The sequence below is a fragment of the Hemiscyllium ocellatum genome, chromosome 11 (assembly GCF_020745735.1).
Source record: "Hemiscyllium ocellatum isolate sHemOce1 chromosome 11, sHemOce1.pat.X.cur, whole genome shotgun sequence".
NCBI classification, from domain to species: domain Eukaryota; kingdom Metazoa; phylum Chordata; class Chondrichthyes; order Orectolobiformes; family Hemiscylliidae; genus Hemiscyllium; species Hemiscyllium ocellatum.
Genome location: NC_083411.1, coordinates 73,251,682 through 73,275,688, shown reverse-complemented (window position 1 = coordinate 73,275,688; position 24,007 = coordinate 73,251,682). Strand labels below are relative to the sequence as shown.

Genomic DNA, 24,007 nt, shown 5'->3' with positions numbered 1-24,007 from the left:
GGCGACTGACTGTGTGGAGTTTGCACGCTCTCCCCGTGTCTGCGTGGGTTTCCTCCGGGTGCTCCGGTTTCCTCCCACAGTCCAAAGATGTGTGGGTCAGGTGAATTGCTGCAAATGTGTTGCTGGTCAAAGCACAGCAGGTTAGGCAGCATCTCAGGAATAGAGAATTCGACGTTTCGAGCATAAGCCCTTCATCAGGAATAAGAGAGAGAGCCAAGCAGGCTGAGATAAAAGGTAGGGAGGAGGGACTAGGGGGAGGGGCGATGGAGGTGGGATAGGTGGAAGGAGGTCAAGGTGAGGGTGATAGGCCGGAGTGGGGTGGGGGCGGAGAGGTCAGGAAGAGGATTGCAGGTTAGGAGGGCGGTGCTGAGTTGAGGGAACCGACTGAGACAAGGTGGGGGGAGGGGAAATGAGGAAGCTGGAGAAATCTGAATTCATACCTTGTGGTTGGAGGGTTCCCAGGCGGAAGATGAGGCGCTCCTCCTCCAGCCGTCGTGTAGTTGTGTTCTGCCGGTGGAGGAGTCCAAGGACCTGCATGTCCTCGGTGGAGTGGGAGGGGGAGTTAAAGTGTTGAGCCACGGGGTGATTGGGTTGGTTGGTTCGGGCGGCCCAGAGGTGTTCTCTGAAGCGTTCTGCAAGTAAGCGGCCTGTCTCACCAATATAGAGGAGGCCACATCGGGTGCAGCGGATGCAATAGATGATGTGTGTGGAGGTACAGGTGAACTTGTGGCGGATATGGAAGGATCCCTTGGGGCCTTGGAGGGAAGTGAGTGTGGAGGTGTGGGCGCAAGCCATGCTAAATTGCCTGTAGTGTTAGGTAAGGGGTAAATGTAGGGGTATGAGTGAATTGCGGGTCGGTGTGGACTTGTTGGGCCGAAGGGCCTGTTTCCACACTGTAAGTCTAATCTAAATTGCCCTAAGTGTTCAGGGATGTGTATGCTAAGTCAGGGGTAAATGTAGAATAATAGGATAGGGGAGTGGGTCTGGGTGGGATACTCTTTGGAGGGCCAGTGTGGACCTGTTAGGCCTAATAGCCCCGTTTCCACACTGCAGGGATTCTATGATTCTAAAACCCCCAAGATTACAATGTATAGGAAAATACAGACTTTAGTTCCATATCCCCATTACTTAATTTCAACTTTACCTTTGATCAGATTAATTGAGCACTGATTTCCATTGCAAAAATATTCAGATCAAAGTTAGTTTGCAATTTTTTAATGATGAATTTTTAATTTATTGTAAATACAGATTAAAATCAAAATCTTACTGTGCAATCACCTTTTGTTTCCCCACGTTCTTTTGAACGTGAATCAAAAAATAGTTACAACCCAGAAGGTGGTCATGTCTGTGCCAGCTCTCCGCAACAGCAGCTCAGGGAGTCATGCTTCCCTGCTTTTTCTTATGATTCTGCAAACTTTCTTGCTGTTTTCACCATACACTCAAGCAGTCCATTATAGATTCTGACTACACACTGTAATTAAAAAAATGTTTGTCATGCCATTGCTGATTCTTTTAACAAGCTTCATCAATGTCCTGTGGTTCTCAACCTTTGTGCCAACTGGGAACCACTTTTTATCTATTTAAACTTTCAAGCACTTGAGAACATTTATCAAATCCCCTCTCAACAATTTCTTCTCCAAGAATAAGAATTCCAGTTTCTCCAATCTCGCCATATAACTGCCCCCTCAGCTCCGCAACTATTCTCATATCTCTTTCTACATGTTTTTTTACAAATAAGATTGCCTTGATGTTTAGAAAGCCTACCAATAATTTACTTTCAGGAAATGGGAGATGAAGAGAGAGAAAATTGGTCAGGAAATCAGTTAACCTCAAACATGCGCTGGCAAGGTAGGCAACAGTCAGGCTCCTGGGACTGTCCGGTGCAGACCGGTCACTTCCTCTCTTTGTTCCTTACCCTTTTTGTCTTCTTTCTTTTTCTTTATCTTCTTCCTGCCAGAAGTAGCGGTGACATTGCTGAGTAGGGCAAGACTCTTGGTGAGGTGGCAGCAGACCCAGGGATTCCTGGTTGTGGTAGAAATGGAGTGAAGACTCAAGACATTGGCGAGACAGCATATGCAGTGGAGCCAGGGGCTCCTGGTTGCAGTAGGCCCACAGCGGGAACTCCTGGTGATGACCGAGGTGGGCCTGGCAACAAAGAGGTGGCGCCTGAAGAGTGGCGACTCCGACGTTGGTGGGTCCAGTGAAGAAGGTGGTGAAGTGTGGAGGTGGGATAGGGGTGCAGCGTTGTTGATGAGTCAGCTCTGGGCTCAGGCGGCAGACTCTCTTTAAGCTATACCTTTCTATTGTAAAACTATTCAAAATGGCACCAGATTCAGCAACAGTTGAAGTATTTCACTGTACTTTATTGTATTATTCACTGTAATATTCAAGTGACAATAAACCATCATATTAAACTACTTCTTTAGGAATCATAAATTTGTTTTCTTTCACTCTTGTATGGGATGTGGGGACTGTCAGTAAAACTACCATTTGGTTCCCAACCCTAATTGTTCTGGAACTCAGTGGCTGTATTGATGTTCAAAAATTGCTTACATGTAGTTTTTTGGACAAAGTGCATTTTGCAACCTCCCACAGATGAAATAGCAAAGCTGGAGGAAACGTATTTTGTTATGTATTGTAAAATCACAAATTGCAAATAATAACTCAAGCTCTCAGTAATTATCCATTAAGAGTTCTCTAGAATCAGATATGTTGCAGGGAATATGCAATCACACACCTGAAAGGTTCATACTCCTTGCATTGTGAAACTTATACCATACTAACTTGATCTGATAGGTCATAATAAATTTCTCAAGACTGGACCACATTGTTCAGTGTTGTATAATAAATGGTTATTCAATCCTTACCCTGGATCAAATTAATTAAATACATAATATAAAGAAATCTAAACATTAAAGAAATTGCACAGCTCACTTATAAGATGACATTCAGATGTATTAGATCATTATAGAACTATTCCTCAAACCCAACATAAAGAAGCATTGCTTTTCTCTCTAGCATGATTGCTGTTTTAATACTTTTACTTGTTAATCTTCATTACTTTCTAATTCACTCTTAGTGTTGGACAAAGCATTCACCAGAACTCATTTTCACGGTCATTTTTCCCTCAGCGACTGTCTCTGGCTCTGCCTTACCCTGAACAGATTCCGATTAAAGTTCCATCCTTCACATTTCAAACCCAGCCAGGATTACAGGCACCGTGGAGATATTACAAAGCTCCTCAGACTGCGTTGTCTGCTGCATCCTGAGATCTACCTCAGTATCACACAACACCAAATGTACACACTCAACTATCTCTCTCCATACTGCTTCACAATATCACAATGCCGTTCCAGTCCCCAGTTTCATTCTTAGTCTTATTCAATGCTTTATCAAAAAACTATTTTTTTTCTTCCTTTCAGGTGTTATGGAATGCAAACTCCAAACATTCAAGGGCACTTGCACCCCTCAAGATTCTTTTTCCCCTCCCTTTCCCTCCGATTCCACCTCTTCATCTATTCCCACTTCTTGCCATATATTCACCCTGCCCTCTGACCTTTTTCTCTGCGTCTGAATGATTTGTACTCAGCAAAGATGTGGAGGCGTCGGTATTGGACTGGGGTGGACCACGTCAGAAGTCACACACCAGGGTTTAGTCCAACGAGCAGGCAGCATTCCGAAAGCCTGTAATTTCAAATAAACCTGTTAGACTATAACTTGGCATTGTATGACTTACGACTCTGTCAGCAAAGGACATGGCTTCAGCCCTTTATGCCCCTCCCTCAATGGATTTTATGCATGATGCGACACTGAACTCTTCTTCCATTGTCTTCACCTGTGACAATTCTTTGGACAGGAATACTTTCTCTGCCACATAGACATTTCCACTGGTCTCCAATAAATTCCCTCCATCCGGACCCTATCCTCTACAATTTTACCCGTATTCAATCTTTTCATTCAGAATTGCCATCACTATATTGACGTCCTAATTTTTTTGTTCACCTCCCCTACTGAGCAGTCTCATAGCATTATAAATCACAGAAATAGACTGTTCGTTCCAACTCTTCCATGCTGACCAGGTTTCCCAAACTAAACTAGTCCCATTTGCCTGCATTAGCCCATATCGCTTTAAACCTTTCCTAATCTTGAACTTGCTGCACTCTATTCCTCAGATCCTACCATGAACTTGTTACAAAACTAGCCAAGAAGCACGGTGCAGTTGTTATCCTGCATGCTGATCCTTTTAGAGGGATCCAGGCGCAGGAGAATTGCCCAGCAAAGTCTTCAATTTCCCAGGCAATTCTTTCAGAGACTGAGAGGATGGGAATTTCACAGGAACACCCATACAACTCTCACCTATGCTTCAGAGAAGATTATCTGCCCTTTATTTCCAAATCAACTTGTTTGAGATGTTATCACACTCTGCTGGAGCAGGAGGGGCTTCAGCCTGGAACGCCTGGTCCAGGGGTAAGGACTCTACCACTGAGGCACAAGAGGGCCCTTCCATTAGAAAAATGAGCCAATGAATCTTACAACGTACTTAAACGGATAAATAGGGTAGGTGCAGAAACAATGTTTCCCCTTAGCTATCAGGCAAAATCATTTATGATTGAAATGGGAAATAATTTCCTCATTCTAAGAATGGAATAGAATAGTCTTTATTGTTACGTATACTCAATGAGAATAGTGAAAAGATTATACGTTGCCAACTACAGCACTGACTTACGAAAGTACTTAGCCACAGCTTCTTCAGTTACAAGAAGGTAGAGAAATAAAATGTCCAGCATTACAGAAGTAAAAGTTCAGTACAAGAGACCACGTTGGCACTTAGTTACCAGTCCACACCAGGCCCTGTCTCCATATGGCATGCCAAGTGGCCTCTGCAACAGGTCGGGAGGTCGCCATGCCAATAATGGGAGGCGGCTGCGCCAGGTCAGGAGGTCACCATTCCAACATGAGGAGACCACTGTGGGAGGCTGGGAGGTTTGCCACACCACACCGGGAGGCTGGGAGGTCACCTCGCCACACCACACCGGGAGGCTGGGAGGTCACCTTGCCACACCACACCGGGAGGCTGGGAGGTCACCTCGCCACACCACACCGGGAGGCTAGGAGGTCACCTGGCTACACCACACTGGGAGGCTGGGAGGTCACCTCACCACACCACACCGGGAGGCTGGGAGGTCACCTTGCCACACCACACTGGGAGGCTGGGAGGTCACCTCGCCGGGAGGCTGGGAGGTCACCTCGCCACACCACACCGGGAGGCTGGGAGGTCACCTGGCTACACCACACCGGGAGGCTGGGAGGTCACCTGGCTACACCACACTGGGAGGCTGGGAGGTCACCTCGCCACACCACACCGGGAGGCTGGGAGGTCACCTTGCCACACCACACCGGGAGGCTGGGAGGTCACTTCGCCACACCTTTCCGGGAGGCTGGGAGGTCACCTGGCTACACCACACCGGGAGGCTGGGAGGTCACCTCGCCACACCACACCGGGAGGCTGGGAGGTCACCTTGCCACACCACACCGGGAGGCTGGGAGGTCACTTCGCCACACCACTCCGGGAGGCTAGGAGGTCACCTGGCTACACCACACCGGGAGGCTGGGAGGTCACCTCGCCACACCACACCGGGAGGCTGGGAGGTCACTTCGCCACATCACACCAGGAGGCTGGGAGGTCACTTCGCCACACCACTCCGGGAGGCTAGGAGGTCACCTGGCTACACCGCACCGGGAGGCTGGGAGGTCACCTCGCCACATCACTCCGGGAGGCTGGGAGGTCACCTCGCCACACCACACCGGGCGGCTGGGAAGTCACCTCGCCACACCACACCGGGAGGCTAGGAGGTCACCTTGCTACACCACACCGGGGGGACTGGGAGGTCACCTCGCCGGGAAGCTGGGAGGTCACCTCGCTACACCACACCGGGAGGCTGGGAGGTCACCTCGCTACACCACACCGGGAGGCTGGGAGGTCACCTCGCTACACCACACCGGGAGGCTGGGAGGTCACCTCGCTACACCACACTGGGAGGCTGGGAGGTCACCTCGCTACACCACACCGGGAGGCTGGGCGGTCACCTCGCTACACCACACTGGGAGGCTGGGAGGTCACCTCGCTACACCACACTGGGAGGCTTCTGCGAGAGGCTGTGGTGCCAGGTCGGGACCTGTCACTGGAGGCTGGGAATCGTTGCTCGCTGGAGGGCAGGAGTGGGAATGAGAAAAAAGGAAAGAAAGCACCAAGAGGAAGAAGAAGAAACAAAGTAAAACAATGATGGGTGGAGCTTTGGGATTTTCTATCTCAAAAGGCTATGGAAACCCAATCACTGAGCAGGTTTATGACATAAGTCTAGATACTAGTGATATGAAGGGATATGGGGATAGTGAGGGGAATGTGGTCCTGAGGGAGATGATCTGTCACAAACTGTATTGGCAGAGCAGGCTTGAGAAGCTGAATGGCCAACTTCTGCTCTTAGAACAGTCGTGGCCTTTTACTCCATTCCTGAGACATCCTGAAGGTTAGGCCATTTCAGTGAAGCTCCCATACTCTGCGCCATGAAAGTACATCGAATCAGTATTTCAGTGGCAACCCTGAAGATCTCTGGTTCAGTACCTCTAAGCAAATTCAAAATTAAGTGTGAAAGCAATCAACAGGCATCTGTCTGTGTGGAGTTTGCACATTCTCCCCGTGTCTGCGTAGGTTTCCTCCAGGTGCTCCGGTTTCCTCCCACAATCCAAAAATGTGCAGGTTAGGTGAATTGGCCATGCTAAATTTTCCGTAGTGTTAGGTGAAGGGGTAAATGTAGGGAATGGGTCTGGGAGGGTTATGCTTCGGCAGGTCGGTGTAGACTTGTTGGGCCGAAGGGCTTGTTTCTACACTGTAAGTAATCCAATCTAATCTCTAATCTAATCTAATCAAACAGTTCTCAGAAGAATGCTATGACTTTTTTTAAAAATAGCCTGTTCTGATGTGTCAAGTCACACCTCTGGAGTATACTGTAACTGACCCAGGCTTTCTGGTCCAAAGGCAGAGACGCTACCAATGCATGAATAGAACCCAAATAATTCCTTGAGACGCAGATATTTTCAAATGAACCTGCTCAGAGATGTTGTTATTCAAATCTGGAGTAGATGGGATTTGAAGCTGATGCTCCTGGCTCACAGCAAGGAACGCTGCTACTGCACGACTAGAATCCTTAACACAACACAATAGTAATGATTTTGCAGACTTGTAGGCAGGTTTGTCTTAATAGCACAGCACCTGTTTAGCCCACGTTTTAAGGACTCTCAAGGCACCGTGCCAGTGTCAATACCTCTGAACCAGGATCAAATCCCACCTTCTCCAGAAGTACATCTGAACAGATTGACAAATATCTTTGGCCCATATTCGTTGGGGGCTTTTGTGGCATAGTGGTAGTGTCTCTATGTCTGAGACAGGAGACCTGTGTTCGAGGTCTTCCAGCTCCAGAGGTGTGCAAATAACATCTCTGAATAAGATGATTCGAAAATATCTTTAATCCATGTTTAGTCCTTAAACTGTCATCAGACACAGCTCAAGAACTGAATAACTTTGCTGAAGAAAAAGACCTTGGACTGCAGGTACATAGTTCCTTGAAAGCTGATTTGCAGGTCAATAGGATAGTGAAGGCATTTGCTATGCTTTCCTTTACTGGTCAGTGCATTGAGTTTAGGAGTGTAGGAGTAAGGAGGTCATGTTGCAGCTGTACAAGACATTAGTTAGGTCACCCTGCTATAGGATGCTGTGAAACTTGAAAGGGTTCAGAAAAGATTTACAAGAATGTTGCCAGGGTTGGAGGGTTTGAGCTTTAGGGAGAGGCTGAACAGGCTGGGGCTGTTGTCCCTGCAGCATCGGAAGCTGAGGGGTGACTTTATAGAGATTTACAAAGTAAGGGACATGGATCGAATAAATAGACAAGATCTCTTTCCCGAGGTGGGGTTGCCCAAAACTAGAGGGCATAGGCTTAATGTGAGAAGGGAAAGATTTAAAAGGGATTTAGTGGGCAACTTTTTCACACAGTGATGCATGTATGAATGAGTTGCCAGAGGAAGTTGTGAAGGCTGGTACAATTACAACATTTAAAAGGCACCTGGAGGGGTACATAATAGGAAGAGTTTAGTGGGATATGGACCAAATGCTGGCAAATGGGACTAGATTAGTTTAGGATACCTGATTAGCATGGATGAGTTGGACCGAAGGGTCTGTTTCCATGGTGTACACATTTCTATGACTCTATAACATTACATCAAAAGACAGCATCCTGTATTGGGTCTGATTAGCTCCTCACCTAACTACCTAAAATCATTGGACCAGCTTCAAATCATCTTAAATAAAAACAGAAGTTGAATTTGATACTCCAAAACATTTGTGCATTGCATCCTCCAGCATGTGTGCAATTGTACTGACATCCAGTATTCGAGGAAGGATCACCGGACCCAAAATGTTAACTTTGATTTCTCTTCACAGATGCTGCCAGACCTGCTGAGCTCTTCCAGCAACTTCTGCTTTTGTCCCCAGTGTAATAATGCCAGGGCAAAACCGTAGCAAATTAAAAGCAATCATTCAGAACTACTTTAGCAGCTTTTGGATGTAGATTTGACAGACAGTACAAACCAAGTTTCTGTACTTTACAAGAATTGCTCCAAGCGACTAGGGTCTAGTTACAAGTAAAAAGTTAGAAACCATCACTACTTAAAGCTCCGAACCATGGTAAATCTCCTGTTACACTCAGGCAGACACACACACACACACCATTCCTCCTCCCCTCAAACACTGGATGGAAAATCTGGGAGCGCAGTTCAACGGTCCCTGTTCACGTGATTTGCTAAAAGCTTCTTTTGACTTGCCATGACTTGCACCTCATCAATCAGCCTCTTTTCCAGGTATTTCACAGCGTTGGCAACTTATCAAAGTTGTTGACAAGAGTACAAAGCAGCAGCTTAAGCAACTGGTGAGAGAAAATAATTTTTCAGGCTTTTGATGGTCTTTTTATTACAGAAAAAAGATCAGCGCCTTCCTTCCTTCCTAGAGGACCGATGGCTTCTGCTATCTTATTCACGCCAAGAAGCTACTCAGCTACCTTGGAGCCAGACATCCTGTTGTTGGCAGGTAGGCTTTTGCTATCGACAACTGGTTATCACTCAGCTACTTGCTACCAGCTGACTCTCATTTTGCAGACACTTCCTGGTCATAGATCATCTGCTACTAAATCCCTCCTACTGGTTAAGAAAACTAACAGTGTAGCAACATTTACAATGAGAGGTGGTAACCTGCTTTTAAAAAGCATGGTAATCCTTTCCTCATCCTTGGCTTTTAAAATAGTAATTCTCCCTTTCAATCCACAACACGATAAAAAAGACGACACGATCCTTATTTAACAAATATGAAAATGCATCAAGATGCTGCTTTCTGTCTTGGCAAGGTCTTTGGAAAGCTATCAGTGAATAGAAGTGACAATTCTCGTACATCTGTTTGTGGACATATTTGTAATTAAACATTTGACCAAGTGTACAAAAGTATACCATGTCTCTACACTGATACTGATTTGCCAAGGGCAACACTTTCTGGCCACACAGAGAAGTTGAAATAACTCCAGAGGCCAGTATCCCTTCACCAAGTCACCCTTTATTTACACGGGCATAGTACATGACATTGACACAGCTTCCTCACAGCCAGATCTCAAAAGTTAACAAAACCTCTGACAGTCCTGTTTATATCTGTCAGCCAAGGCTTCCCAATCAGACCAGGTTAATAGCTCCAATCTGGGAACTCATATTGTATGAGGCCCACCTGACTGACCTCATTACCATCACTACATCACTCACCCTCGCAGTCTGAGGACTAGGCCAAGTCTTTTTTTTTGTAGCTCCTCTTGGGGCGTTTTAGCACCAGGTCAGGTTCCTCCAAATCTGCCTCTGATACGAATGGCGTGTAACACACATTAGCTCATCTCCTGCAACCAGAGCAGCTCAGAACAAATCCATTCTCCTCTTCCGGCAGTGAATAGAATAGATTGGAATAGAATAGCCTTTATTGTCAGATATACTCAATAAGCATAGCGAAAAGTTTATATGTGGCCAATTACAGGGCCGACTTAGATATACAATTACCTGAGCACAGCTTCTTTAGTCACAAGATTTGTTAACAGAAATAAAATATCCAGCATTACAGAAAAGAGTTTGGTACAGCAGACCATGCTGGCACTTAGCTTCCAAACCACACCATGCCCTGTCTCCATACTGCGTCAGTGACACACTGGGAGGCTGCTGCCAGAGGCCAGAAGGCCTCTATGCTATGTCAGGAGGCTGCTGCGCTGGCTGGGAGGTCACTACGCCAACACCAGGAAGCCAAGAGTCATCGTGGAGGCAGGGAATCCTTGCTCCTCACTGGAGGCCGGGGTGGGGGGCGTTGTTGAAAGCCAGGATTGAAGGGAAGAAAATAAGAAAAATGTTAAAAGACACTAGGAGGAAGAAAAGGAGAAGAAAAAGAAGAACGTGCAGAGCAGACGAGCTCTGACCAGAGCGTCTTGCTCCAGCACCACCTCCAGCGGAAATCATTGAAGCAGCGACATTCATTGCGTCTATCACAGATTCCAAGGAATCTTCAACACTTGACAGCGAGGGAGAACCCATGGGACCTGGAACAGTCAGAAATGCAATCAAGGAGCCTGGCACACCGTTTGCGAGTTTGCAGCTTTCATATGCACCCCGTACTTACTCAGGACCTGACATCACGTTGACCATGCCTTATTCCCATGCAGGGCCACTCCCATGGTTCCAACACCAAATGCTGTCCCCTGAAATAAACTCTCTCTCTCGCTTAGTGGAGCCTTGTAACCGACATTGGCATTCCTGATGTGGTTTCACCCTGTCACCCTGCTGCCTGTGAGAAACATGTAAGAACTATGTCCATGTGCTCTAAGTGCTCCTTGCTGGTCTCACCTGTTATTAGCACATCTTCGAGATAAATGGTGGCCTGGGGTAGATCTTGTAAAATGTTCTCCATTATCGGCTGAAAAGCAGTGCAGGCTGATGACCTCAAACTGCAGTCTTGTATATTAGCACAAGCTCTTATGAGTATTAATTGCAGCAAACTTCTAGGCATCCTCATCTAACCACAATTGCAAGTACGTATGTTCACCTCTGTGAAGGACAACACCCACACCCCCCACCATTGTCAGCTTCGCGTATAAATCCTCTGTGCAACGGATTGGATATTTATCCAGCTGTGAAAAGCAGTTTACTGCTTGTTTAAAATCCCCACAAGAGTGAACCCAGCTGCCAGCTTCACAAACGGCACAACTGGTGCTGCTCATTCTGCAAACTAGACAGGTTTGATGATTCCTTCACTTTCCAGCCTTCTGCCCTTTTGACTATAAGGTCAATGGCATGGAGCGGGCCTCGCAGAACTGGGGAAACATTTCCGGGTCAACATACAAGATAGCTGTTAGCAGAATTACTCGATGGGGCAGAGGAAAAGCAATGCCATTTTGCTGGAATTAATAACGGATTCTTTGCACATACCGGGCCCAGTCTTCGATGGGAGGATCAAACGGGTCATGCTTCCCAAAAAACAGCATGACACCAGAAATGATTACCACAATTCAAAGACAGCTACTGTGAGTGAATTTCTTCAGCAACATGCTTTTCTCTCATCACCACTGAAATAATTCCACAGAGGCCGATATCCCAAAACCAAGTCACCTTTTATTTTCACATGGAAAGTCCAGCTCCCTCAGTGCCACAATGACCAAGATTCTGACACTCCTGCCGATATCTGGGCTCCTTGATTGGACCAGATTAAAGGCCCCAATCTGGGAAGTCATATTCTATGAGGCTCACCTGGTTGATCTCTTTACAATCACTGCAGAAGTAACTATACATCACATAACACAGTTAAGTGCTATATAGTTTTGGAGGTAAAGCACACACTAATTTCCTAAAATTCAAGTTAAATTTTCCAATGTATTCCCCTTTCCAAGTCAGCTGGAAGCATTAAATACTTCAATACATTTGTTAAATATCCTACTGAGTTCCATTAATACTTTGAGAAGTCAATAAAAGTTATCAGACATCCAATGAAAATGGCTTGGTGAAAACAAAGTTGAACTGCATTGTGTAGCAGGTTATTGTTGTGAGACACTTAAGTTAGGGACTTAGGAGCAGGAGTAGGCCATTCAGATCCTTGAGCCTGTTCTACCATTTGATGATAACATGACTGATCTGTGGTCTAATTCCACATACCTGCCTTTGGCAATTCCCTTAATACCTTTGCTTGACAAAAAAAAATCTATCTCAGATTTAAAATTAACAACTGACACTGCATCCACTGCCTTTTGTGGAAGATAGTGAAAGAGATTTTTAAATATCTACCATTCTGTTTGGTAATAAGCACTTGCTTTTTTAGTAAGTGTGAGCAAGTAGACTAAATAAAGGTTACTGCATTTAAATACCATCAGCCATCATCATTTTTCAAAAGAATACATAGTACAATAAGTCAAGATTCTGATTTCAACAGACAGATTTTTCACCAGGCCATTTGCTCAGTCTATCCTGCCACCAAGTGGCATTTCAGGGAGTTAACAAATTCAGTTTAAACAAAAGATATATCACAATTTCCTCATAACACACAATTGCAATGTTACCATGGCACTAAACCACACAAAGGAAATCATAATACTGAAGCCAATTTTATGCTGCATAGAGCCTAGACTATGTACTATCCTCAACTTTGCCACAATTCTCAGTTTGGATCAATATTCCTGAGAGTTCTGTTAGCAAGTGAACATTTATGAATTTTTGGTCAGAATACACCTTAGCTATTCCAGGTCTGCTCTGAACATTCTTGGGTTAATTCTCACCAGTCTCTTCTGGGAATGGATTCCATGAATCCCTGCACCATGCTCCCCCCTGGTGAACCTTCACTGGATTCCCTCTATCGCATGTATATCTTTTCTGAGGTAAGGAGACCAAAACTGCACACAAAACTCCAGGTGTGGTCTCACCAGGGTCCTGCACAGCTACAGGAAGACCTTTGCAAATTGCTCTTGTACTCAACACAGTCTTTCCTTCCTAATGCTTGCTTACAATGACTGGTGTGCAAGGACACCTAGAGCGGGCTCTTGTGAAGCAGTGGGACCTTTGATCAAGTACATCCAGGTTCAAATCCTGCCTGCTACAGAAGAATTTCGTAATATTGTGATCAGGTTAATTTAAAATATTTATAAGTCCTTTTGTACATCAACCTTTCCTAACTTGTCACCCTTCAAATATTAAATTTCCATTTATTTTTCTACTGAAATAAACAAATTCACATTTTCTTGGAAATTACGTTTCATTTCCTTTTCCAAATCTTTGATATACATTGTGAACAGCTGGGTACCAACATCTGGTTTCTGTGGAATCCCATTTGTCCCCATTTCCTCTCAGAAAACAATCCATTTATTCCTGCTCTGTTTCCTGTCTGCTAATCAGTTCTCCATCTGCGCCAGTATATTACCACCAATCTGATGTGTTTTAATTCTACACAATAACTTGCAGGAAATTATCAAAAGTTTTCAAAATATCCAAATACATCACATTCCTCATCTATCCTACTAGTTATATCTTCCAAAAAACTGAGCAGGTTATTAAACCCTATTTCTGCTTCTAAAACTGTTGGTTTTATGAATCCATACTGGTCAAAACAAAATGTTCATTACCCTGCTCTCATGTAACACAAACCATGTATCATAAAATGAAACACAAATCTAACTGACTAATTTTACTCTCAACAAGAAACTGAACTTTTGGTGGGTAAATACTGGGACTGGATGAAATTAGAAAGAGAGAAGGGATGCCCAATTAAAGATGGAATCAGATTATTTTGCCAAAGCAAGAGACAATATTTGAAATTTAAGCTGTTTTTTATTGTTTAAGTTAGTAATGGAATTTGGTGGAATGCCATATCTTTGGTTCAATTTTGTAGGGGCTCAACAAACTCAATGTCTACTTTGCTGCCATTGCAATTCAACAGTGCTACAGTATTATGGAATATTAAGGAATGTGCTGGTAGCCATAATCACTATTTACAAGTAGTAAACATACGAAACAATATGAATGCTGGCATTCATAACTGAAGTGCTGCTGTGATTCTGCAATTAAATCAGTTTAGTGAAAGGATCATCACTGAATTATATTCTATATCAAACTACTCAACCCTTAATTAGTGAATGCTTTATGCACATACTACATGCCTGACATTTGAACTACTTTGCTCTAGCATCATCATTCCTCAGCCCGATAAGCATACAAGAACACTTTAAAATTGCTGCACCTAGAAATCTATAAGCGAATTTGTTGGGAAGTAGATTCACAGAAAAGCAGATATGCTTCCATTTGCTGTTTAGGCACCACAGTAGCTCAGTGGTTAGCACTGCCGCCTCATAGCACCAGAGACCTGGGTTCAATCCCAGCCTCAGGTGATCGTCTGTGTGGAGTCTGCACATTCTCCCAGTGTCTGCGTTCCAGTTTTCTCCCACAATCCAAAGATGTGCAGATTAGGTGAACTGGCCATGCTAAATTGTGTTCAGGGATGTATAGTCTAGGTACATTAGTTAGGGGAAATGTAGAATAATAGGGTAGGGGAATGGGTCTGTGTGGGTTACTCTTCGGAGGGTCAGTGTGGACTTGTTGGGCCAAATGGCCTGTTTCCACACTGTAGGGTTTCCAATTCTAACTCTAGTGCCATTAAATTTACAAGATATTTCCAAAATTGTACATTTTTTGTGGTTATTTTGCCAATAGTACAATTGAACACATCTGTGCTATATAATGACTGCTGACATTAACTCTGTAAAGAAATACGCTTTAAAAAATAAGCCTTAAGACTTCCCCATGCGAATGTACATTATTTGATTAATCCTATATAATTAAAACAGTCATCTTCACTTAAACAGCTAAACACTGCTAGGTACCTGGTCTCAAAGTGCTGTCCTACCTATCTATGGATTAGGCTATCTTGCTCCAGTAGGCTGGTTCTTAGCTGCTTATACCATTGGCTTCAGATCTGTTGTGAAGTGAAGCTCCTGTTGGGTCAGAGAAGGAACCAGAAGTTTGTAATACATGTCACATCATCTTAGATAGTGTGAATTGTCCTGCTTTCCATGATGAAATCTGTAAGGAATGATGATTGGTTAAGAAAGTTCAAGGACTGGCCACATACCATGAACATAGGAGCTGGTATATTAATTCAGGCCAATGATAATTACCATAGGATAACCATCATCTTGTTCAATATTCACATCTAGTTTAAAAATACCTTATTTATGCTTGTAAGCTTTAATTTTTTTTAATGAATTAAACATACTTGAGTTGGGTTATCAAATGTTTCAGAACACTTATTAATCTTTTCATTAGTGTTTTTTCATCTTCCTTTCATTTCTTAGAAACACTTCCATCCACACTTATACCATTGGCTTATAAAGTGGTTTACTTTGTGTGAACTCTACAACAGTAATAAATGCATACTTTGATGGCATTCCAAGATACAACAGCCCCAGAATTTATTGAACACATAGTTATATTTACCTAAGCAAAAATTAGGACTAGCAAACTGTGTGTGAACGTGATTAATTGTGCACTCTGATTTTTTTGCATATTACCTTTAATAACAGCAAACAATCCTCAATGCGAGATGGAAGCCTATAGTGAACTGGTTACTATCTCCTTGCTAGTTTGCTCAAAATTCAAATGCATCTGAATTCTGACAGCCACAAGATAAAATATTTGGAAATCCGCATGTATTTTCTAAAGTACTCATGTCAACTCTGTTATTTCTACTCTCAGTGCATTTTATTTAAAGACCTCAAAATTATTTCCTGGATCATTTAAAAATCATTTGATTCAGTGAATATCTTATAATATAATACACAATGCATTATTATTTTAACTCTAAATGCTAATGATGTGAAATTAAGTGTAGGAAAATGGCAATCACAATTAATTTCAATGGGGACCAAGCCATGATAATTACTGTTTCACTGTTTTTGAAGATAATGGCAGGGCTATACATAAATATGGGCAGTCACAAGAAATGGTCATTTACTCTACAACTTCCCCCTCACACTGCATTGTTCACATATCCCAGTGACAATGATGACGCAGAAGAATATTGACCTTTATTATCTTTCATGCCATAGTGTTATGGGTTTAGATGGAGAGGAATTTGTTAAGTGCATACAAGACAATTTTCTGATTCAGTATGTGGATGTACCTACTAGAGAAGGTGCAAAACTTGACCTACTCTTGGGAAATACGACAGGGCAGGTGACTGAGGTGTCAGTGGGGGAGCACTTTGGGGCCAGCGACTATAATTCTATTAGATTTAAAATAGTGATGGAAAAGGATAGACCAGATCTAAAAGTTGAAGTTCTAAATTGGAGAAAGGCCAATTTTGATGGTATTAGGCAAAAACTTTCAATAGCTGACTGGGAGCAAATGTTCAGAGATAAAGGGACGGCTGGAAAATGGGAAGCCTTCAGAAATGAGAAGACGAGAATCCAGAGAAAGTATATTCCTGTTAGGGTGAACGGAAAGGCTGATAGGTATAGGGAATGCTGGATAATGAAAGAAATTGAGGGTTTGGTTAAGAAAAAGAAGGAAGCATATGTAAGGTATAGACAGGATAGATCGAGTGAATCCTTAGAAGAGTATAAAGGAAGTAGGAGTATACTTAAGAGGGAAACCAGGAGGGCAAAAAAGGACCATGAGGTAGCTTTGGCAAATAAAATTAAGGAGAATCCAAAGGGTTTTTACAAATACATTAAGGACAAAAGGGTAACTCAGGAGAGAATAGGGCCCCTCAATGATCAGTAAGGCGGCCTTTGTGTAGAGTCGCAGAAAATGGGGGAGATACTAAACAAGTATTTTGCATCAGTATTTACTGTGGAAAAGGATATGGAAGATATAGAAAGTAGCAAAATAGACAGTGACACCTTGCAAAATGTCCATGTCACAGAGGAAGACGTGCTGGATGTCTCGAAACGCATAAAGGTGGATAAATCCCCAGGACGTGATCAGGTGCACCCTAGAACTCTGTGGGAAGATAGGGAAGTGATTGCTGGGCCTTTTGCTGAGATATTTATATCATTAATAATCACAGGTGAGGTGCCGGAAGACTGGAGGTTGGCTAACATGGGGCCACTCTATGTGCAATGATTCACTGCAAATTTTCCTGGAAAAGTATCATTAGATTATTGATATTTTATATTAGGGTTCTAATATATTGTATGTAACACATTCTAGCAGACTCCTAAGATTGGTTATCTGTATAAATTTCAGCAGGTCTCATTAGACTACATTGTACTAAGCCTTGCCACTCTTTAAGAAGGGTAGTAAGGACACGCCAGAGAACTATAGACCAGTGAGCCTGACCTCGGTGGTGGGCAAGTTGTTGGAGGGAATCCAACAGGATGTACATATATTTGGAAAGGCAAGGACTGATTAGGGATAGTCAGCATGGCTTTGTGCGTGGAAAATCATGTCTCACAAAATTGAGTTGTTTGAAATAACAAAGAGGACTGATGAGGGCAAAGCGGTAGATGTGATCTATGTGGACTTCAGTAAGGCGTTCGACAAGGTTCCCATGGGAGACTGGTGAGCAAGCTTAGATCTCTCAGAATACAGGGAGAACTCGCCATTTGATACAGAACTGGCTCAAAGGTAGAAGACAGAGGGTGGTGATGGTGGAGGATTTCTTTCAGACTGGAGGCCTGTGACCAGTGGAATGCCACAAGGATTGGTGCTGGGTCCTCTACTTTTTGTCATTTATATAAATGATTTGGATGCGAGCATAAGAGGTATAGTTAGTAAGTTTGCAGATGACACCAAAATTGGAGATGTAGTGGACAGCGAAGAAGGTTACCTTAGATTAAAACGGGACCTTGATCAGATGGTCCAATGGTCCAAAGACATTTCAAATCTTTAGAACATGTTGACGTGGACCTTGGCTTTAGTAATGCTGAGATTGATCACTTTACCATTAAGATCAGTTCATTGACCTATTAAGGCCTATTTTTGTATGGCAATACCCATATCCTCCTTTTAAATAATGAAAACTCCTCATAGGTCCATTCCAATTAACTGATTTTAGAGGCATGAAATTCTGAATGTACTACAGCATGCCGATCTTTCAACTTGATTGTGTATAATAAATCTTCTAACAGACAGAATGCAGACAAATCAGATTTACTTTGTGCTAAGAAAATTCCCAGATGGACTGGAAGCCTTTTAACCAATAACACAATATACTATCGCTGCACAGCACATTCAATATTTTCTGTTTATATTGTCTCCTCTACTAATATTAACAGCCTTTGAAATTTATTTAGTTTAACAACAAAGCTCCAGACAATTGTACTAATAAACTTGCCCATGTTTTCAATGGGCAGCAATATTTACAATATCTCCTTGGAATAATTAATGTTTATTGTGCTTTCTTAGATAAATTTTGGCATTATATCTGATGTCTGTCATGGCATCATGTCATTATCCTAGATAATCAGTCCTTGCACATATAAACCTCAGACAAATACAAGTACAGTGAGAAATCTTTTACCGACTCAAAAAAGGAGCTAACGGGTTATGACGCAAATCACTTTGCCGTCTAGACTGGTACCAAAGTGATGTGCACCGTAGACCCTACTGGGACCATTGTGGGGGGGAAGGTTGGTAAAGTAAACATTAGAGCTCTGAATATCAAATAAATATGAGGGATCACCCAAACTTACGAGTAAACGATTTTCACTCCTCCCTTCAGCCCACCTTCAAATTCCCCTTTGCCTCGACCGCCAGCAAGAACCTGTGCTTTCACTACTACATCTTTCGACCCTATAGGGACAAAATGTTTAATGATTCAGTCAGTTCTGTGAGCACAATAATACCTGGTTTATTTGAAATGTGAAATCAGTCACTCACTCAATCCAAAGCGAATGTAAAAAAGGATACCAAAGAACTGAGAATGGCATTTTAAATATAATGTATAGCAAGTACTGCACAAATACAGAAAAAAAAACTCATACTTGTATTTATTGCGCCTTTGACAGTCCTGGGACATTCAAAAACACTTTGTAATGAGTTAAGTACTTTTGTTGTGAGATACAAAGTAACAAATATCTATGGAGCAAGATCCCATAAATAGAACAAGATAAATAACTGAATAAAATGTCCTGCACGATGTAGGTCAAGGATAAAATATTGGCCAGACTTTGAATAAACTCATCATCCCTCCTTCAAACAATGCCACGAAACTCTTATTTCAACACAAATAAGACGGATAATTTTCATTCATTTTAACTGCTTTGCACATGTCATCCATTGTGTTATCTGGATCTAATCTGTACTCAAAAGATGTTTTAATGAAGTTCATTTAACAAATAATTCTGCATCATCAACAAAAAACTGAAATCAAATTAAACTATGCCTCCCGCAGAAAGTATTCCTTCCACTATTTGCTAGGTTCATATTTGAAATCAATAACCAGTCAACATGTAACTTAAGGACAAACAGACTGAGAGGGGAACATTGCATTCACGGTCAATGATATTGGGTTTCCATGGGATAAAACTGTTGACATTCAATGTTGCGTGCATTAATTAATGGAACAAAATTTAAATCAGAATTATACTACAGAAAAAAACTACCAAATGCATTGACTTCCATACCCCAGTCAAAAACGATTTTGTGTTAATTGCTTTTAGTTTAAGTATGAACAGCGAAGATGTCCTCTCTCTGAATTCAAGGATAAGCTACATGTGTGTGCAACTCTCTATCGCTGCACACTTTACATGAGGCAGAGCTGAGTGATCACTTCCTTACAAGCACAAGAATTAACCTAAACTATCACGATGGACACAGCAGCACAACACCAGAGCTTTACTCAGTAAAGACTTAAACTCTCGTTTGAGCTTAACTCTCGTTTAACTCAAGAAATCTCCAACTCAGCATAATTATAAGAGTTGTATCTTAAATCACATTAACACTTTGGAAAACTAGGTCCATTTTCTGTCAAATTTACAAGCATTTAAGAGCAAATGTTTTCAATAATTTGCTTGGTATGGACATTAGATGTCAAAGAAAAAAATTTAAGGGAAGAGCAATAATGGGCCATCTCATCCCTGATCTGCATACTTGCACATGCATATCTCACTGCTCTGGTATTTTACAGCACACATTGTATCCTCCTCACTCAGGTTACAGTGACACCATTCGACTACATACGGCATTTAGGAACTCTAATAAAACTGGAGTAATTAGGAGTTGGGAAACATTTTCCATTGGCTGGAGTTATAACTGGCACAAAGGAAGATTGTTGGGGTTATTAGACATTAATCATCTCAGCCCCAGGTGACTACTGCAGGAGTATCTCAGGGTAGCATCTCTTAGACCCAAACAAATTCAACGACTTCATCAATGATCTCCCCTCTATCATAAGCTTAGTAGTACAGATGCTGAAAGATAAAAAGGGAAAAGTGGCCTAATTCTGCTCCTACTTTCTTTAATTGCACACTGTGCAGCCTGATTCACATGTCATCAGGTACTGATGAAGTCTATGTCCATACTCTGCACTACCTGGACAAAATCCAGGCTCAGTTTAATAAGTGATAAGTAATATTCATGGCACATGATTGTCAAGCAATGACTCTCTCCAACAAAAGCGAATCTAACCACCACCTCTTGACTTCCAGTGGCATTACCATTCATAAATTCTCCGACTATAGACATCCTAAAGGTCACGACTGACCAGAAACTGAACTGGCCCAGATAATAAGTAAAGTACAAAAGCAAAATAAAGTACAAAAGAGGATAAGAATTCTGCAGTAAGTAACTCACATTCAGTCATCCAAATGCCCGTCTACCATCTAAAAGGCTCTCAGTCTCCATGAGTAGAGCACTCAAGAAGTTTGATACTTCCATGACAGAGAAGTCTGCTTGATTGCTATCTCAACCACTTACATCATCAGTCACTCCCTTCACACCATAACAGTGGCAGAAATCTGTACAATACGTATTGCAGTAACTTGTCACGGTTCCTCCAACAACACCTTCAAACTCACAACTTCTACTACCTAGAAGAACTAGGGCCACAGTAAAACCAGCAAGCTCCCTTCCAAGCCACTCACCACGCTTACTTGGAATGATATCATGTGCTTTGACTGTCAGAGGATCAACATTGTGGAACTCCCATCCTAATAGCACTGCAGGTGCCCTTGTCACTGAGATCAATTAGTTCAGCACTGCACGGATTGGACCTGCAACTTTCAAGTGTGAATGGGTCAACATGAAGTTGTTCTTCTATTTACTTTGGGAGCAAGTGAGAACAACAAATGCTGGAGATCGCAGTCAAAAAGTACGATGTTGGAAAAGCATAGTCGTTCAGGCAGCATCTGAGGAGCAGGGGAGTCCTTTATCATCTGTGAAGTTGTGGATATCATTACACATGAATAATGAAATCCATCAAAAAGGCAAATCTCGATGGACAAAGTCTAACACTGGAACATAAAGCTCCTTTGTCAGCTTGTCCCAATGATAATTGAACTGTAGTGAACAATAGTGAACATAAATTGACATGGCAAGGTCATTCAGCTCCTCAGGTCTGTGCTGCAACAGATGTTGGCCCACTATCTAAAATCAGACATAGGTGAAGGGTTTGCTACCTGAAGGATAGGAAAGCAGAAAAGTCTGAAATACTCTGCAATTAATTAGATTGGGGTTTCCAAGTTAGAGGACACTGAAGTCAAACTGTATAGGTTAACAAAATGGTAGAGATCAATTCTCACAATACTGGTTCCGCAGTCTAAATCACTTGTTTTTAAAGCTTGAAAATGCTTGAAGATGGTAGCACAACGAAATCTTTAAAACAATGCTGGATTTTCACATCAAACTGTCACAATCTGCATACCTATTGCTTTGGCAACTTTGAAGGCTTCATCAGCTGAACTGGCAACTTGTCCTTTTGGGATACTTATGCCTGCATCTTTCAATAAACCCATACTCAGATATTCATGTAGGGAGAGGTTCCGTTGTTGTTGTTGCTGGATTTCACTTCCACCTGGATTTAAGGATCCACCAAAAATCTAGGAACAGAAAATAAAGCTGATATAGTTTTTTTTTCCCTCAGAATGACACTTTACAATATAATGTTTTAATCTGAAATTGGAAAAACGAAAATTCTCAATAGGTCTGGCAGCAAGCAAAACAAATTTATTTGTTTTCAGGTCTGTAACCTTTTGTCAAAAGATGATAAAGTAAGAAATGTAGCATGCCCTGAGAAAGGGAGGCGGGGTGAACAAAAGCAGAACAAATGGTAAGATATTGAGAAGGGTTGAAGAACAGGAGAGATGAAACGACAACACATTTTGGCCAAAGAGAGTGGAAACGGTACAAATGAACAAAAGTGTGGCTCAAGGTGGTGTGAAAACCGGGATCCTTAACAGTTTCCATTTTAAAGCAAAGAAAATGAGAGAGAAATGTGCGGCGTAAAAAAAAATTAAAAGTGAAATGAACCAAAATTAGGGAGAGAGATTATTACTTAAACTGTCAAATATAACACTGAGTCCAGAAAACTGTAAAATACCTAGACAATAAACTAGGTTTGCTACTTCAAACATGTGTTCAACTTAATTGGAACACAGCAGCAACCTAAGGGCTGAGGGGTCAGTGGGAGAATGAAGTGGTGAATTGATATGTTTGCAAACTGAAAGAAGGTTCACAGAAGCACAGGGTGGTTACAGTACGAAAAGAGACCATTCGGCATATTGTGCCCACAAAGAAATTACTGCAAAATTACATGAATCAAATTCTCAGGGAAACCACCTCCAGCTTAGTGTTAAGCAAATTTTGACAGCCAAAGAAATCCCATTACCGCAAATACGCGTCTGTGCAAACTGAAGAGTATTAGTGTAGTGTATGCCTAAAACACGAGTTTCAAACGCCAAATAAAAACACAGTGAAGCAATAAATATGTGACAAACTCTTCATTCAATATGTTTATCTCCTATAAAGTTGAAAAAGGTCGACATCGCATTGAAAAAGCTAGCTCTGGTAAATCTCCACAACCTTGTTTTGTTTGGCATGCTATTTTTGACATCTGTGAAAAAATCCACCATGTCCTCAATGCAGCCAAATACATTTTTGCTGTTTCACGTTATAGTGAGAAACCTCAGAGCATTATTACAGCTGTGGCTAGGTAAACAAGCAGGCATTCATTGGACTCGTCAGGGACATCAGCCACTTTGAAGTGAAGAGCATATGGCGTTTATGACAACATTCCCTTCATGTTGAAATCTTGACATTAAATTATACTTTTATTGATAAAGTTGATTTTGCATTTTTGTGTGGTCAAATTCTGCTCTGATTGGCAGCACAGTCACGTGGCAAGTTTAGACAAGTTTGGCTAATCCAGGGGGACGACTGTGGAATTTCAGCTAAGCACCAGTGATCTATGAGCAAATGTTTTCAGTGCTCACAAGTGTATCCAATGTTCTGAAGAATGGTCACAGGAGTTGAAATGTTAACTCCTTCCAAAGATGCCACCAGACGTTTGCTTAGATCTTCAGTGCCTGCAGTGGTGGGGGGGGGGGGATGAGGGGCGAGGGGAGGGGGGGGGGGAGTAGGGGCGAGGGGAGGGGGGAGTAGAATCGAGGGGAGGGGGGGAGTAGGGGCGAGGGGCGGGGAATAGGGGAGGGGGGAGTAGGGCGAGGGGAGGGGGAGGGAAAGGTAGGGGGAAGAGGGGGAGGAGAGGGGGTAGTAGGGGCGAGGGGAGGGGGTAGTAGGGGCAAGGAGAGGGGGGAGTAGGGAAGGGGGTGGGGGTGTAGGGGCGAGGGGAGGGGAGGGGGGTGTAGGGGCGAGGGGAGGGGGGCAGTAGGGGCGAGGGGAGGGGGAGGGGAGGGGGAGGGGAGGGGGGAGGGAAGGGTAGGGTGAAGAGGGGGGGGGGGGGGAGGGG

General features: G+C 42.9%; 1 protein-coding gene across 1 annotated transcript in view; it reads right to left on the bottom strand.

Annotated features, from left to right (window-relative positions):
* Positions 1 to 24,007, bottom strand: part of LOC132820214 (succinate--CoA ligase [ADP-forming] subunit beta, mitochondrial-like) — a 100,781-nt gene that overhangs the window by 75,183 nt on the left and 1,591 nt on the right. Inside the window, exons 2-3 of the mRNA XM_060832205.1 lie at positions 21,965 to 22,139; positions 18,795 to 18,894 (exon numbers count right to left, since the gene is read on the bottom strand). Of these exons, the coding sequence (XP_060688188.1) occupies positions 18,795 to 18,894; positions 21,965 to 22,139 (275 nt within the window). The remainder of the gene's footprint in view (positions 1 to 18,794; positions 18,895 to 21,964; positions 22,140 to 24,007) is intronic.